Genomic DNA, 18,504 nt, shown 5'->3' on the forward strand with positions numbered 1-18,504 from the left:
GTAACCCTAGCCTTATACCTAACGTTAACCACCACCTTAATCGTGTTAGATAGTGTTTTCCAAAGCGATTTAAATAAAATAAACGTACATGTGTAGATTCATTCCAAACGGTTCTCATGTTTCCTCATTTTTCCCAACTCGTAATATAGGGACGCGTTGGGTGGCCGAAAGCGTAATATACTGACGATTTGTCAAGTAGTGTAAAATGTTACACTTTGGGAGTGAAAACGTGCTGGCTGTTTGCACATTTCCATAATATGATAGCATAGGGCTGTTCGATATAACGATAAATATCAGATGACGATATAAAAACGTCTATCGTTTCATTTTCGCTATCGTTTGTTTCATGGTGTCACAAAATAAACTGTTTACGGCAATATTTTTTCATCGTTTTGATAGTCACTGTAGTGGCTATATTAATTTCTTAAAGTTCTCTCTTTCTCTTATATTTAATATAACCACACTATGGACGGACAAGCGACTGTTTTTATGCGTTGTTGTCGTTAGCAACAACGACGGTAAAACCATCGCGTGTCCGCTTGTTTATTTTCCACATAAACCTTTCACAATAAAGCTCAAGATCCTGTTGACACTTTTCAAAATAAACTGAATCACGTGAAAGAGCAGATTATTTACGGATGAGAATTAAAAAAGAGCCATCAGGTGCTAAGAAATAAACCTTACACTCAAACGTTAGAACAGGCTTTTCCCCGCAGCACACCGTGTAATAAATACTCAAAAAGAAAACATAGGCCGTTTACAGCTTATGTCTAAAAATGTAAAGTTTCATGCATCGGTTAAAACACTCGACTCCAGGTACGTGACGCCCAGCTGGAAACACTTCACGCAAGTCGAGCTGCCCGAGATTCACAGAATTTTCAGAAAATGTAAAATTTTTGTGATTTATATCGTTATCGGGACATAGATGTCTTATATCGGGATATGAGATTTTGGTCATATCGCACAACCCTGGTATAGCATTTTAGCTAATTATACCTGCTTATTTTATGTATAGTAGTTGACTGGCTATAAACTTCAAAAGAACGAAAGGCTGCTTTTTCATGACTGATCAACTGGTCTTTGTAGATGTTGATATTTGAAATATTTCTGTTGTTGCCGTTTCATGTAATACTAAAGGTTTCCCTTAAATTAAAAAGTCAAAAATAGCAACAACAACCAACTCACGAAGCTAATGTCAGGCATTAGCGACAGGTAAAATTTTCATTCCGGCCAGCAAAATGTCATCAAGTATGCCTGCTTTTGTTTTCAAAGGGCCAGTTACTTCAAAAGTGCTACGAACACGGCAGCTCTGACATCCACACTGAGCTAACTGAACCTGAAAATCCCAATTTGTTTTCCTTTGTCAAACATGCACCATTTCTTATGACTGCTTACAGTTTGTTCTTCCCATTCATCATTTCTTGACTACTTTGCTGTGCTTAAGGAAAGGTTGCGTCTACTAGGCAACAACGGTGAACTCCAAGAGGAAGGGACATAAGAGAAAGCTAAAAACATATAAGGAAGAGGTATAGAACAAAGTGAAATAGGAAAGAAGGAAAGACAGATACTCATAAATCAAGTAGAGGTGAGATTGCTGAATCAGGGTTGATTGTGCCTGGGAGAGACAATAAAGCCTGTAATCATCTGTCTCTGCTGCACAGAACTGGCAATTATCTGCCCATACCTGACCGCCAGAACAGAAAGGGCAAGATCCATCTACCTTCACCCTATAGAGCTCCAGCTTTTAAGGGGAAATTCATGTACTGACGCAAGCTGAAAGCAAAGAAGAAGAAAAAAAGAAACTCCAGGAGTGCTATTGATATTGAGAAGAAGTGTTGCTGGGATAGTCTTTTTTTCCTGTATGAAATGTTGTGGGTTGAATCAAAGTAGTAGCTGTTTGGATCTTTCATCTCATTCCATCCACACACATATTAACACACACGCACACGCATACGCATAATGTATCCTGTCAATATATTACCTCAGATAAGAGGAGAGTAGCCACTCATTAGGCTGGTATAACACTGCCTACGGAGGCTCCATTTGCTTCCAGTGCAGTTCCTTCATCATAACGTCTGCTTTCAAACAGCTGTCTGATATTGGCATTTAGGGTACAAATTTCCCTCCAATACATCTGAGCCCGAAGCATATGGACCATCACTCTCCGGCTGAAAGCACTGCACTGAGGCCTAAAAGCATTTTTTGCCAGTCCAATAACAGAGCCAAATGAATAGTGTGGCTGTAATTAATCTTTTCTATTGACTGAATAAAACCTCTTGGTGGAACTCAGCTATGTGATTTTTTTCCCCCTCTGTAGCGCTGTGTGTTTTCCATCCCTAATAGAAGAGTTTGGAGAATAATTGCAAAGTTGCTTCCAGTATTATGAATGATCAATGCTTTTATAAAACACAAATTAAAAGGCAAAAAAGGCACTCGAGAAACGAATACATCGAAGCAGGTGCTTTGTGGCAAACATGAGCCTGAAGCAGAGCAGAGGGTCAGCTGTGATTTCTGCTTGTTTGTTCATTTCGCTGCTTGCATACTGCAAAGTCAGAAATCTGTCACAGCCACCTGCATGCAGGGACATTATTTAGACTTACAATCCTCAGACAAAAATTAAAAAAGAGAGACCCAGAGCACTGTGACAGATTAAGGTGTTGAACATGCTACTTCTATCCTCTGAAGGAGGACATCTTAAGCTAATTTAATAATAATAATAATAATAATAATAATAATAATAATAATAATAATAATCATAATCATAATCATCATAATAATCATAATAATCATAATAATAATACTAAGTAATTATAAAAAAATAATAAATTGATGTGATGCTGACCTATAGTGTCACAATATAATCAACAAGCCGTCGGCTAAAAGCGACTAACTGCTCACCATACCTCCCACTCACATGAGTCAGCTGTAAGTCAGAGCATGAGAACTACAAGGTTAGTACGTGAGCAGAACTTTAAATAACCGAGAGATAGATTCAAGTTTGAAAAGTTAAGTAAAAAACTCTGAAATTAAAGTACTGCGCAAAAGTCTTGAGACACGCCTTGTTTCTTTACATTGTGCTTTCAAGAAGCCAGACTTTCCTGTACAGTTTTAAAGGGGTCTTGAACAATAGTACAATAGTTCTTCAGACTTTCTGAAGGTCTTTTCTCAGGATACTCTAGGCCTTGTACCTGACCATTTCCAGAGATTTGTTTTAAAGATTTTTTTTAAACTGTGACCTATGAGTCCTTCAAACATAAAAGAGGCATCTAACTCAAGGGATGAACCAGTGTTTTGTCCAAACATAAAAGAAAACTTGTATCTTTAGAAGAACTGCCAGACCTAAAAATACTATCTACACCAGATAAACAATATCTGCAAGTCGTATCCTTTACAAACAGGAAAGAAATCCAGGACCTGACACAGGACTTGAGAAATGCATCTAGGTTGTCACTGGATCCATCTACTGTTCACCTAAGCCTTAAAAATGGTCTCAGTGGAGGGTGGTTGTCAATAAACCATTCCTAAGGGAAGGAAACAGGGATAAAAGACTGACGTTTGCCAAATTACACAAGAACTGGACTGAACATCCATGGCAAGAGGTCTGATGAATCCAAATCTGATGTTTTCAGTTAAAATCCTCATCGATATGTATGGAGCAGGTCAGGAGAGAGCTACAACCGTGAGTTTACAGAAATCTGCAAAACATGGTGGAGGCTCCGTCATGCTTTGAAAATGCAGAGAGTTGTCTGTCAGCTCTCTTTTGCTCCAGAGGGGTAAAAAAAATCATGCACCCTTGAAGACCATTTCCTCAGTCACTCCTCTTGGTTTAGCCAGCAGTCAGTGTCCATATTGCCAAGGGAGCTGCACTACCTGATAAGCAGAGGTAGAGGTTCTCTGACACATCTGTCTGCTTGATGAGCCAAGTGTCAAAGCCCCCCAAAGTGCTGGATGGAGTGCATCAATAAACGACTTTAATCCCCTCCTGGGGCCAATGTCCTCCCCCTAATAAGGGATCGTCTTACACCACTGGCAGAAAGGAGAGAGGTAAAAGTGACTTGGCAGGGGCTTCAGCACGGGGATGTACTGTACACTGGGAATTGTCTGTACACAGGTAACAGGCTGTAAATCAAACGCTCCGGCTGTTGCCTTAATTGCAGGACGGAATTGGTGTTTTGTTTCCTCCTCCTCCTTATTTTCCCTCGCTCCTTTGCCCTCTATCGCCCTTTTTCACTCTTTAGTCTATATGTCTGTTTGTTATCACTCTCGTTCTATAACATCGCCTCTGTTTTTATTTTATTTTCTTTTTTTATCTCAGGCTATTTTGCCCACCTCCGCTATGTATCCCACTCTGCCCCAGACGGTCTAACTTGCCAGACAGAAGTGGAAAAGCAGAAGGATGGGGGACGGGCAGTATTGGTTGTGCTGAAGGACGAGTGGGTTGCTAGCATCCGCAGGGAAGATCCAATGAGTGTCCTAGTCAGAGTGACCCTAATTAACCACATATTATCTGCAGGCTGTGTGGAGGATTAAGGCCCTCAGCTCTAGACCCTACAGGCCTGGAGACCCATAGACAGAGACTCTCTGCTAAAGCACACTTCATATTCTGCCTCAAAGCAAGACAGAGAGAGAGGTGGGGGCGTGAGGCAGGACCATGAAAAAATAGAACCAAAGAAAAGCAGAAATCTTGCTGAAGGGAAGACAGGTGGCTTGAAGCACATCTGTGGGTCAGGACCTTTCTATAATGAGCAAATAAACAAGACAAATAAAAAAAAAAGTGCAGGAGGAATATGTAGTGACTATTACTGACACCTTCACAAAGAGGAAGACATAATTTGGCTTTGTCTGTCATATCCCGTACATATCCATTCCCCCCTCTGCCCAGGTGGTGTTTGAATAAATTGAAGTTTTTGTAGGAGGAGGGGATCATTATTCTATGGAGAGATAATGAGCTCATTTTCTCACCTGACATTAAAAATCCCAGAAATGAACACTTGGCTACGTTGACAGGTTGTCATATACACGGCGTCAACGAGGCAATGCAATCTGGGAACTACAGAGAACCCTCATTGACACAAACAATAAGCAGCCCCCACAGGCAGGCAGAGACTCTGATTTCTGTAGAAAACATTTTAGTAGCAGCTGTGACATACCTCATTTCAGATGAAAGACGAGCCAATATCAACAACAAGATTAAACAGGAGATTAACTGACACCAAGCAGCCAACTGTTTGAAGAATCCAAAGGTTATAGCTCATAGAGCATGCCATCTCTTAAAGCATAATAGTTATTACCAGTGTTATGAGCTGCTGGTGAATTTATTTCACATTTACATAACAGCCAAACCACTGTATAAAATAGTGCAATGTTAACAGTTCAAGCATTTACAGGGCTTTCATGAAGCATTACAGGGTAAATCTATCCCTTACTAACCCTGCTGTTCGTCTGCCATTCTGAGTCACTGCAACATGTTTCCATGATGTAATTCCGGCTCTAAGTCCCGAGTCGAGGCTTGCGCTGTCACCTACCTCGGTCGGTGTCGTAGAGGTAGACGAACTTCTGCCATTTGTAGTGAGAGAGGAGGCTGAGGACAGCACCCCGGAGGGCAGGCCGCATCTGGATGACAAACTGCACCTCATTATCGGTGGGGTAACTGGGTGTGACAAAGGAGGTGTGCAAAGCGCCACAGAACGAGGTCAAGGTGTTCATGGACTTCTTGTCGTAGAATCCGAAGATGGCGTACACCCCGCGGGAGAACTGAGAGCAAACTGCAGGGACAGCAAAGTAGATGAAGGACACGAGTTAAAAAAAAACAAAACATGATCATTCTCACACTTTATTTTGGATACTTGACCCCTCAATAATATCCAATCGAGGGTTCATATGACTCTAAAGGAAGCCCAGCGCACTTAATAAATTGTTAACAACATACATAGCTTAAGAGTCAGAATCATAATGTTGTTGTCTTTGTTTTCTTTACGATGTAGCTTCAAAAAATACATTGATTTCTCAATTTCTTTCAAATCATTATTAAGCGCCATTAAACCCAAATGATGAAAAAGTAAATCAAACTTTCTTTGTCTTTTGTGCCAGCATTGTTGAGATTTGAAAAATAAGCAATACAACGTCTGCAACGTTCTCATATCTTATAGAACGAACAATCAAATATATCGACACGGCTAATTCAGAGTAGGTTTGGAGAGAACTCAATAGTGTACCTATTGTGAGTTACAAACTGGGGAACTTGAATTTTTTGAACAGTAAAAGCAGGCCAATAAAAGACCATTATTTTATAAGCTGTTTTGAGTCCTCCGACTTTAGATTAACCCCTTAATTTAGAAAACAATCTAGAAAGGAATCAATATAAAACAATTCCTAGCGTTGCCTCCCCAAAATGCTTTCACATTTCTTGTAAACCTCGTATGCAACCCTGTTTTACCACTAGTTCCTCCCTTGAGGTCTTTGCAACAGTTATTAAAAGCAATTTTTAAGAAAGTAACCTATGACTGTGTGCACACGGAGCGTTTGTTGTGCTTTATATTTGTTCCATCAGTAATGGCAGATGGAGAAAGATTTGGTAGCTCCAGTTTCCCCAGTCAGTATGTCAAAGTATACTTTGATAAGATACTGAACCCCAAACTGCCCCTGTTCCAGTGATAGGCAAAAGCATTTTTAATTTGAATCCTGATTTGTCTATTTCAAGTCTCACCCTGAAGTAGTGATACAAAAAAGGGGACTTAAAAAAATCTTCCTGTGAATACTTATGTACGGAGGCTGCAGTTGATCTGTATTGAGCCTTTACATGTTTTCCTGTGGCTTAAGGGGTTAACGTTCACTAAGTATGGAGACAGCATTCTATCTGAAGTGGAACAGATCCAGTGGTAGTGGTTCAGAAATGCAGGAATCGCAGCATTTCTGTGTGTCTGCGTGGCAGTCAAGTGATAGAAACATCACGCCATTCACTCAAGGTCTCCCGCACCCACTAGGAGCTCCCACCAGTTATCTCTTTGCTCGCTCTTCCACGGTGAACGACTTACTGCAGCATTCACAGCAGCTGCGTGCACCGCTGCTGCCTGTCGTCGCTTCTGTTGCCTCCCACGGAAGAGCTGAAAAAGACAACTCTTTGTGCCTCGAGTGCCGAGTGAATCTAGTTTCACTTTCAGTGACCTTACACACATGTTTGTGTTTCAACAACCCCACACAGTGTTTGCTATTCTCCAATGTGCGCTGCATGATGAGAAGTATTGGGTCACACCTCTTGGTGTTTTCAGGCCCATTTCCACAGCGTATAAAGTGAACGCCAAGCCATGCAGTTTGTCTTTACAAATATTTGTGAAAGTATGGGTCGTTTTAAAGAGGTCACCGAATTCGAGCCATGGATGGGGTGGATCAAGTGATACATCTCAGTCAAGTAGGAGACCACATAATGTTACAGAGCTGAGGTGCATAGTGTCCCAAACCTCCTCTGGCATTAACATCAGCACAAAAACCGTACACCAAGAGCTTGGTAGTATGCGTCAGCTCCTGTACAGTAGGTGTGATGTGGCCCAGGACCTTTGTTTCTTAGTGTCACAGTGCTTCAGTTACATATCTAATGTGAACAGAGTCAAAACAAAAAGACAAAACAGTTTTAAGACATGCAAATGAAGATCACATTTCAATAGACTGACCCAGAAGGTCAGCTTCTGAGGGAAAAACTTTAACTAGCTGCACAAAAAAGACCCTGTTTTATAAGACTGCAATCTAAGTAGACCAAAGGTGGAAAAAAAAAAGAAAATAAACAGTTACACAATCATTTTCACTCTAGCAAACTATATAATAACCACTTCAGGGAATGAACATCTCAGTAGCACCAGTAGCATTTTTGATCAGCAACATTTCTTGAGAGACGTTTTGATTTGTTTGTGTATTCATCGCGCACTCTGGCGGGATGGCGTAAATTGTTAGGCAGGGGCAACTTCCATTCACTCAGAAGCCATTAATGTGTAAACTAATATTTAGAGCTACAGGTGTGTTTTGCTTTCCTACCCTATCATGAATGACTGTTCACTTATTCTGATTGACTCTCAAGTGTTCCCGCTGGGTAATCAAGCATTCTTAACATCCGTAAACACTTTGAATATTCCAGAGGATGACGGGGAGGAAAAGGACGGGGAGGAAAGCTCTAGCCAATCTTATGTAATGGCTATGTTAAACATGTATATTTATTTGGCTAATGGACAAAAAATATAAGTCATATGATGGGGAAACATCAGATATCGCTTTGGCTCTTGCTCACTTCTTTAAATAATCTCTGGTAGTATTCTTTAAACTGAAAACAAAACAGAAATCCATCACCAAAGTGACAGTTGGCATTTTGTGTGTCCATCTTAATCAGGGAGAAGATGCAATCACAAACACAAAATAACTTGTTTTCCTTTTCTTGTGCCCGCAAGGACTCATTTGACTTTGTAAAGAACTGTGCTACAGCATGCACAAACCTTTCTGATGCTCAGAGGACAACACAACAGCGCTTATGTATTTGACTCTTTAGCACAATTGCTGTGTGAATAAGAGATCTGCTGGGATTTTCCTCATCCTCTTTAATTCTGTTCCCTCCCCTATCTGTCCTGGTACAGACACCTCGTTCAAGGTATAAGCAGTCTCAGTCTCACACGCACCACAGGCAGGCACGCGCACGGATGCAGAGGCGCAAGCACATACGCACACAGCCGCGACGCAGCTCCTTGATAAGTGAATCAACAGATGGACAGCAGTATTGTGGGTAAGTGCTGCTGGGTAAGTGGTGCAATCTCCCACAATGAATGGGAGCCAGTAGGAGTTCCAGCTCTCGTCGAGGCCCACTTTTCTCTGCACTCCCTCTTAATTTGGCCCGGTACTGACACAGAACCTATCCTACGGGACCAGATCTGGCAGCTTCTTTCTCTCTGCTCAGCTGTCCTCTTCTCATTAGGTTGAGCTTGAGCAAGCCTAAGTTTCAATAACATGTATGTCCATGCAATCCCTTCTCGCTCTGCTCACACTGCTCTTTTTTGCTCTCATCTTCTTCCACGGTTTGTCCCCTCACAGAAGTGCAAAGCTCTGTGTTGCATTGATCCCATGAGGGTAGGTTCTGCCAAAAACTGATATACTGCTTCTTTGGGGGGAGACATGCACCAGTTACGCACACTGCAACTGATCTGCCAGCATCCTCAAACTCCACCCCTTAGATATAATTCACAGTGAACTCTTCTGCTTCAAGAGCTCCACACTCTTTTCCTCAGTCTCTCCGTACTGTCCACCTCCAGAGTCATGCTGCGTTCCAGATACCTCAGAAGTCTGATGGTGGAGCCATTATTACTAGCAGTACACAATAATACTTGTTAAAAAAAACACAACTGCAGCACATTCATGGATAGATCCTGGTCAGTACTCGGCTTATGGTTTATTTAGTGAGCTACAAATACACAACAGTGGCAGTACAGATGAAAAGTTTTACAGTTTTACTACTGTTTACGTTCACTGCAGCCATCTTGGTTTGTTAAATCAGGGTTTCAGGGAATGCTCCAACTTTCTGAGTAGGAAATTCAAGTTGAGGGGGAGGGGATTCAAATTCTGACTTCCAACTTATTCAGGAATGCACCAGGCGTCTTCATGTGAAATAGGTTATGTCATTGGATAGGGTTGCCTTTCATAAGGCAGCCCTATCCAATCACAAAGCTGTATTGTCCAGATCGTACTTGTGTTGCCATTCTTAAACAGTACGGGCCAACTAAAGATGGCACCCTAAGGCTTAAAGGTGTCCACAGTGTGTCCTCTCTCCATCCCATCACCACCAGCTGCTCGCTACAGTTTTTCCTTCCTACTTTTACCAAGTGGATCCTCATAGGGGTCATTGTTGGGCATTTTCTCTGTACTATTGTGGGGTCTTTATCTTACAATAAAGCGCTGTTAGGTGACTGTTGTTGTGATTTAGCACTGTTTAAATAAAATTGAATTGTTCATGTAGCATAGCCTGAAGATGAGCTGCAACCCCTTAAAGGATTATTCTGGAAAAGAAACATCATCTCATCAAAAAATTATCCCTTTTTTTTCCCAATTTCTACAATCTGCTGTGAGAAAATAGCAACGAGCAACTTGCTTTTTAACTCGGTGCAGAAGGATGAAAAAACAAAGTCGTGTTTGCTCTTATCATCAACAGCAGGGAACTCACAAAAGGGATGAGTAAGTTGTTTTTTTTCTCTTGAATCAAGGCACCGGCTTTTGTGCGATATTGTAACTTTCTTTTTGTTTTACATTTCGTTGTTGAAAGCGGAACCAATTTCCTACATCTCTACTTTGCCAATAACTTTAATTAATTTAATTAGAATGCATTTTTTAATAATACTAATATTTTAAGGGTGAATAACAAGACAGTGGAGCAGCTGAGCAGAGCACATACAGCACACTGGGATTTTTATTTGCAGCAGCCAGAGAGCAATCAGTAGAAACACCAATCAAGCTGGTTCTTTGCAGTGAAAGGGAAATTCATTTGGACAAACTTGTGGGAATCTCTTGCTGTCTCAACACAAAGAACTTGTTGCATCAGTATTTCTTAACCTTCTACTATCAAGATGCCCCTTGTGTGTGATTCTGAAGAGACAAACTAAAATCCGAGTAGTGTCATACACCTCTCCATACGGCACTTCTCTCCACGTCCTTCACTGTAACTCCGCTCTCTTCTCCTCCGTCCTCGCCACCTTATTTGACCTCTTCTTTTGTTGCCTGTGTTTTTTCTTTCGCCCCAGCCATCTGGTCATCCCCCAAAGCACACATCTTCTTCAAGCATGGCAGGATCTCTTTCCACCTGAGCGCCTCCCTCTTTCCACACTCGAATTGTTCCCTCCCCATAATATTGCCCCCAGTCCATCAGTGGACCGAAGATTGGTGTTGGGGAAAGGAAGAAAAAAAAACCATGGTGCAGTCAGGGGACAGGGCTGATGTGGAGAAATGTCCCGCCCTCAGCTTTATGTCTCTGTAATTAAATAAACGTGATAGAAATGTTTTGCTCCGCTTGGAAATAAGCGGCCTGTCTCCAACTCTGAAGAAATAACACATCAGATAATAAGATTCAGTGGTTTTGTGTCACCTTGAGTTTCAATAATACTAATTTACTCAAGAGTCCTCAGACAGCTGTGTGCATGTAGAGTCATTATAGGAGCTTGTATGAGGACTGTGTGGTAAACAAGACTACATAGATAACTCCCTCTCATCTGCTCCCTCTCTTTTCTTCATTCTCCAATCTCATTTGCCCCTCTTTTTTCATTTTTTTCTTCCTCTGCAGCTAACTGTGCCTCCACCCCCCACCCCATCACCCACCCACTCCCCCTTCCTGCTGCAGGGAACCATGCATCCCATCTCCAGTTCACTGGTCAAACACACACAGTGTGCCGCCCTCATTCCCTTCCATAATCAGGACAGTCGCTAGTGCTACAGGGATGTTACATTTCTGATGCATCACTTGAGATGCCTGGCCTGGAATGCTCGTTCAGAGGGATATGTGGTGTCCTGTAGGCACGCACGGCTAATTCATAAAAAAGAAAAAAAGGAAAAAAAAAAACAACCTTTTTTCTCTTTTGTGGCCCACAAGCCAGGGTCTTGCACTGCCTTGGGACGGTGTGCGGTGCGGAGGGTTGCAGCTAAGGGTAAATGTCATTGGTGATTGTATCGTTTTAGCTGTTTTCCATTTTTCCACATTCTCACTTTCTCTCTTTGGCTCCGTTCTTTCTTCTCTCAGCCAGTTGTCCTCCATTTCCTGCCTGTGTCTGGGTCTCCTTCTGCCTCTGGTCCCCGTAGCCCCCCCGCCCCCAACTCGCACCCCCCACTGTCGCCTGCCTACATCAGGACCAGTCAGTCCTGCTCTGAAAAAGGGAAGCTGTCACAGGGAGATAGCTTGTAAGTGCCCTGGGGAATTGCATCGAGTCTTGTCATATAGAGATGTGAAGTGCCTCAAACCGTTAACACAAATGGTAGAGCCGGATTCAAGAACTACTCAACTGCAGTGGTGCTGCGAAACGTTAAAAGGAAGCTGTTACTAGTCCTGCTGAATCAACGTCTCCAATCTATTTAGACTTCACATGATCTGCTGGGCTAAATGACACCAGTGCACACACCGAAAAAAAGAAAGTATGCGGTATAAACACTCACACGCTTCAATACATCTGTAGTGGGTATTCGAACAGGGCTATATTTTTTACATTAGTGATATGTGGCTCGTAATGATGTCAAACAATCATGCTGCTGTTTAACAAGACTCTGTACTGTGTGGTCGAGAGCTGAGTCCTGTGAAAACATAAGCTAAAGAAAATGGCAATACGACTACAGGAAAACAGTAAAAAAAACCCAACATGATAAGAACACAGAAAACACCAGAGAATAAAGAATCAATTAGTTTACCTCAGTGAAACTTCGGTAAAAGTACCAACGGAGTTTCTTGCTGCTGAGAAGTGATTCTACGCATAAAGGTATGATCCTTTTGCACAAAACTGTGGTAGTAATTTGCACATTTTTTAAATGTATATGCAATTTGCAGGGGAGGGGGAAAAAAGGACTACGAGGTGTTATAAAAGATAGCAATCTAATTCTCAAGGATACCCTGAATGTAAAGAGGAACGCTGGGAATCCCCTCCGCTAAATATACCTCCTCTGCTGTGTAGGCTGAAAAAATAATAATACAAGCGCAAGGAAGCAGCTATACATGTGTCCTGAAGCATGTATGTGAGTGTTAGTCTGGTGGAGTGCATGATGGATGATCCAGGGATAAAGATCCCAGCCTACGGATACTTTTTCACCCTTACCCTTGAGCCCACCCACCTAGAGATCTGTCTTGAAGACAAGCAAACACACACACATATACATGAAAATCAGTATGGAAAGTATTTTCCTTCACCTTGGTAAAAGACATAATAAATAATGTCAATATACATATTTATAGTATAATAAATATATATAACAAACTTGAACAAATAACTCCAAAACCACCAATGAACAGTTTCTCTCATGTGGTGCAACAGAGGGCTTTTGAAAAGCACACTAGCTGTTTCATATTGTAAGCATGTGTTACATCATGGTGCTCTTTATTATGTCGGAATAAATGAGTATAAGGTCCCTGTACTGGCCTCTCTGGGTACAATTCTAGTTTGTATGTTTTGTTCTTTTTTCGTGACATTTGGTTTAGTGCTAGTAATGATTTTTGATGTCTACCACCTCTGAACGTGCTAGTCGGTATAACTGGGAAAAATACCTTTCGCCAAAAGAACTTCAGAGATTGTCAATAGAAAATTGTACTTAGTAGTCAGTATAATCTTTTAATAATATAAGTTTGCATATGTTAGTGATAGGATGTGTGATCCTTAATAGTCTGCAAAGGCTTTGTGTGCATTCCAGAGTGCTCTGGCATTCACACCCACATCCTGGGAGTATGGGAGAGGTCGTACCTTGTCTTATTGTTTTATGGTAGGATAAACGTAGCTATGTCAAGTTTTAGTGTAAGTGCTTAGATGAACTGTTGGACTTCCAGACCAGCAGGTTTAGGGAAGTCTGTTATGGGGTCACACACTGACTCCATACCTACACCCACACACATACATACACATATACATATACATATACACATCCACATTCCAATGTAAGGAACAAACACCCACTGATGTATAAAATAAAGACCAGGGCGGTCTCAGAGCTGCGAGTCCCTGAGCCTTCACTCTCATACGAGAGCTCTGGTGGCTGCCCTTGCTAGCAAGTGAACCTGTGTGTTTCTCCTCTCTGATTCTCAGCTGAAGAAGTGTTTTAGAATACATCTCTTGACAGAGATTTTTATCGTATTTCTCTCAGTTAACAAAATGGTCTCAACGTAACTGATCTCACAGTGCCATTTATGCTACAGGCTGCCATTATTGTTTTGAAAACGGTTTTGAACACTGTCATCACCATATCCCACGGCTTCATCTGAACGAATGTTGTTCGGCCAAAGATGCATTATGATAAATTAATTTGAGAGTGATAGGGAGTACCACTGACAATAACTTTAGTCCTGTCTCCCTGAGTTTTCTTTCTTCTTTTCTTGCCACACAACGGCAGACGGCAGCTCCTCTCTGAGCCTGGTTCCACTAGAGATTCCTTCCTGTTAAAAGTGGGTTTTTCCTTCCCACCATGACAAAGTGCTTGTGCTGTGTAAATTGAATTGAAATGAACTGAGATTGAGCTCACATTACAATAAAATGCTGTTCTCAAGCAATCATATTAAACTGTCCAACTGATGCTCCCTGTCGCATTCTTGTGTTGTGTCTCCTGTATAATTATACACAGCGTTTAAGCCACTGTCACAAACTGACTGTCAAACCTAATCTGAATCTGTGTGTTCACGCACTGTTCTGTAAACGGCATTTAAAGATTCATATATCACACTTTCGTCACGTTAAGCTGCACCGTAAGGCAAATTACTGACAGAAAATGGCTGTGTGAGTTTTATTGTATCTATAAAGTGTACACCACTGTAAACTGTAAAAACCCTGTGGATTTCCTATTTGTATGACACATTAATAACAGTCACACACAAAAAGGCAACTGTCCAGTAACCTTAATGTTCAAATAAGCATTTATATCTACCAAAGTGAGGTCTGACTGGCTGCCTGCGATCTTGGTTGTGCAACTTCTTAGCAAAGAACATTCGTATTGTATTACAGCGTTCTCACAGAAGGATGATATCTGACCTAAAAAACAGTAGGTCCAAACAAGACACAGCCAGCTGTTCGGTGTTGTTATCGAAGACACAGGATTAAAATGTAAGTAAATGTATCTCAGTTCATTTACATGACTGTTTCAAATATTGGCTAATTTATCTAATTAAATAAAAGTGATTAGTTAAATACGAAAGTGATGGCTTTGATTTCAAGCATTTTTAAATAGGAAAACTAATACTAAAAAATAATAATGTACTAGTACTAATATTAAAAAATAGGACTCTGTGACGACTATATGAAACAAGATTATGTTAATATGGTATTACTGCTAAAAAAAAATTACTCATACATTTAAAATATGAATGATTAATTCTTATTTACTCAAAGTGGTGCTTATCATTTGGGCACAGATAAAGCAGGTATCGGGTTTTCTCCCTGTCAAATAATGTTTTAAAAAGAACTGAGCCAACGTCATTTCTAAGTCGAGCTCAGGTCCCGTTTATGGTCTGCATCCGAAGCCTTTGTGCCATCGTTAATAACGCCTGACACATTAAAGCTTCAACTGCTGCGACTCAGAATGAAACAGTGAGCTGTGAAACTGACCAGGGGACCGGAGTCACTCAGGTTAAATCCGGAGTCCACGCACGTAGCATCACTAAGGTTCATTAACTATTGCTATATATTTCCTCGTTTTTCTCTGCAGCCTTTCACCCATCAGCTCCCTCTCCTCTCCACCTGCCATCTTGGTGATATAGTCCTGTACTTGTGAGCATGGCCGGTGAACAAACCTCAAGGGACTCAATGACTCTCAGCTCCATCTCCTTCTGACAGATATTTTCTGGTCCTATCATCATGCTTTTCTTTGAACACAGAACAACACACTGGGCTGAGAAGCACCGTGCGGGTCAAACAGACATACACAGAGGACCTGGCCTGCACATGCGGTGATGTCTTTATTATTGTGGCGATGCCATCTGCTCATTGTGATGCAGAGTATGGGAGCGGGAGGTTGCATGAGAGTGCTGTTCTTATGTTTAATGCACTGGACATTTCTAAAGTTCAGATAACATTGTAGTGGCGGAGCTGGAAGATTGGACAATTTGCCGAGCATCTCTGGGAAAATCAGTTTGATAGCACTCAAGCGATACATGCAGAAATCTCACTTTGCCTGGCCCTGTCCACTGCATGTCATTTCCTTGACACGTGCAATTAAGGACTATCTGTGGAAGCAGATAACAGAACTAAACCCTTGGCCCTCGCTTCACCTTGACATCCATGCTCTGAGATACTGGCCCATTACATTGAACAAATAACAATCCCCTCTCTGTCAGGCTTGTGTAGTCTACCATTTGCTGCAATGCAGAGGCAAGAGGCGTGCTACAGGACTTGTCTTATCCTTTCAAAGATGATCGTTCTTTTCACCTCCAGAAGGATGTCACCGCTGTACAGAGCAAGGACAGCTGCTAAACGCTGACCCTTTTGAGGATGCCGGTGTGCATTTTTAAGGAGGATTCAGCCAAGTGTGAAACATGTAAGGCTTATGATATTCTGTAATTGGATTTCCCAGAAAGCTGGTGACAAAGTCCCTCACATACCACTAATCCTCCCAATCAGCACTGCGGGACTAAAGCATGCCCTTCCTCGCAAATGAATATGGAGGAAGAGAATGGTGGATGATCGTAGAAGAAGACTGGTGTGGACCGCACTACAGGGATGGAGAGCCGCCAAAGGTGTGCCAGCACTTGACTTTCAACAAGAACGCTGGGGTTTGATTTACATGTGGGACCCTTTTAGAAACTTAAGTAGCTACACGGTGAAATAAACCCGTCCACAACAGTAAAACTGCTGGAAAATGTATATTTCCAGACGAGCGGCTGCTAGAATTTGCTTAATTTTGACACTACTGGTTGTAATAAGCTTCTCACACAATCGACCTATAGGGTCATTCTTTGTGGGAGAGAAGTCTCTGATAAAATGGGGAGATTGGCTCTGCTGAATTGCAGGAAACAGCTCACCTAAGGACTGCCTTTAAGAAAAGAAGACATAAGAAAAAACCTCTTAGCTCCATCAAAGAGATTAAAGGAATGGGATAAGAAGATGCCTCTAAATTATTCGACTTCACTACAGGAGAGCTGGGCTTGCCTGAGTAAAGATTTGTGGTGATATTTCAGGTATAGAGTGCTGCACCCAACTGACTTGTTTTGAATTCTATTCACCACAGCGGGAAAAATACCTGGCAGCTGCAAACCTCTCCTGTTCCTGCTAACATTTGGATGGATTGTTAAAAAAAACAAAAGAGTAAACTTCGTGGATATCTGGCAGGCACACATAGTTTTCCATCAGTGTCAAAATGCTCCCTTTCCCCCCTCTGACCTCACGTATACCTCAGTTCCATCTGTGCCTCACGAACCAGTGTGTGTTTGTCATTTTCTCTTTTCCTCATCTGCAAGACGGAACAGCAAGAAGTCTTGAAAGTCTCATGCTGCTGTTAGAGTGAACACCGTCTGATTTTAATGTTTCTGACTGGTTGTTTCCGTCCTTTAGGGGGATTTCGGATGCCTGTTTTTCGTGTACAGTCAGAGTTATATGCACCTGCAAAGCCAAGAGTGTGCCGCCTAGGGAAACTGAGACGGGATGACTATCTGCCAATCTCACGAGGTCTGCTTACCGTGCGTGTAAACTAAGCCTTTGCCCCTGGTGACACTAATCAAATTTCATATTGCAATCCATATCCTATGACGGCGGAACAATCCAAGTCGAGCCATGAAGGATTTCCATTGTGAAGCTTGATTACAGAGTACAGAGAATTTTAAAACAGCACCTCTCTGAGCCCATTCTCCCCGAGCCTTTTGTCTTTCAGTGAAGAATAATAGAATAAGTCAATGAGGACAGGAGATGGGACCAGTTGTTTAACCTTGAAGGCATCACTTAAAGACTCCCCTCTCCTTTTCAGCCTTGGTGCCGGCATAGTTAAGTATGTAGAGTCCAACACCACTTTTCATCTTATTAGTGCCCTTCCTGAGATGGTGCTCCGTCCCTGAATGATAATGCTAGGGGGAAGTAGGGGAGAGGCTGAAATGGAAAATGGAGAGCTATGTAAGGGAATAAGTTGTAATCCCCTTATATTCTGGGGCCTCGGCATGCACACTTTTCTAAAAACCAATTTCCCCACAAATACAAATAAAGATTTTTGGTAAGTGGCTTCACTTGAGATCCACTTCGTATAGCGAGCAAGAAGGTTCTCTTTTCTCATTTGATGAAAAGACCTCCTATTTTTTATTCTCAGTGGACTCGTCATTGTCTGGATGTGCTGGGCACACATACCAATTAAAAGACTTAATAGCTGTCTGATATATTGCCTGATATAGTCACCATGCTACAATGTAATCAAGTCATAATAAGCCACAGGTATTAAAATATCTCTTTTTATCCCGACAAAGACACTCTGTAATAGATTCATTTTATGAGGCTAAGAGACTGGAGAAAGCAAAATACTATCCGCTATATTTGTTGAGACATAGATAAATGGATAAGGCTTATATAGGGCTGTGTACAAACCCCGTAAACAGGCCAACTTCCAGAAAATAAATAAACACTCAATGGTTTGCTAATCTCTTAAATCTCATATTTAACTGAAAATACCACAACTGAGTTATTTTGAGTTCTTCTCAAATTGGATGACAACAGGTGTCCATGCCTGTCACCCAGTGAAAACATCTGGGACATCATTAAAACAAATATTACAACAAACGCAGCCTCGAGCAGCCGAGCATTTAAAATCGTATATCAAGCAAGAATGTAAAAAGGC

General features: G+C 41.6%; 1 protein-coding gene across 4 annotated transcripts in view; it reads right to left on the minus strand.

Moving 5' to 3' along the window:
• The window catches only part of LOC102783061 (glutamate receptor 3), a 90,434-nt gene that overhangs the window by 59,876 nt on the left and 12,054 nt on the right, over positions 1 to 18,504 (minus strand). For all 4 annotated transcript variants that reach the window (XR_004843783.2, XM_006781606.2, XM_006781605.2 and 1 more), the window contains exon 3: positions 5,526 to 5,765. Coding sequence is in view for 3 of the 4 variants with exons in the window: in XM_006781606.2 (XP_006781669.2) it covers positions 5,526 to 5,765 (240 nt within the window). In the remaining variant the exon portion in view is untranslated. The remainder of the gene's footprint in view (positions 1 to 5,525; positions 5,766 to 18,504) is intronic.

This window comes from Neolamprologus brichardi, chromosome 2 (assembly GCF_056152115.1).
Source record: "Neolamprologus brichardi isolate AB-2024 chromosome 2, ASM5615211v1, whole genome shotgun sequence".
In the NCBI taxonomy this organism is placed as follows: Eukaryota; Metazoa; Chordata; class Actinopteri; order Cichliformes; family Cichlidae; genus Neolamprologus; species Neolamprologus brichardi.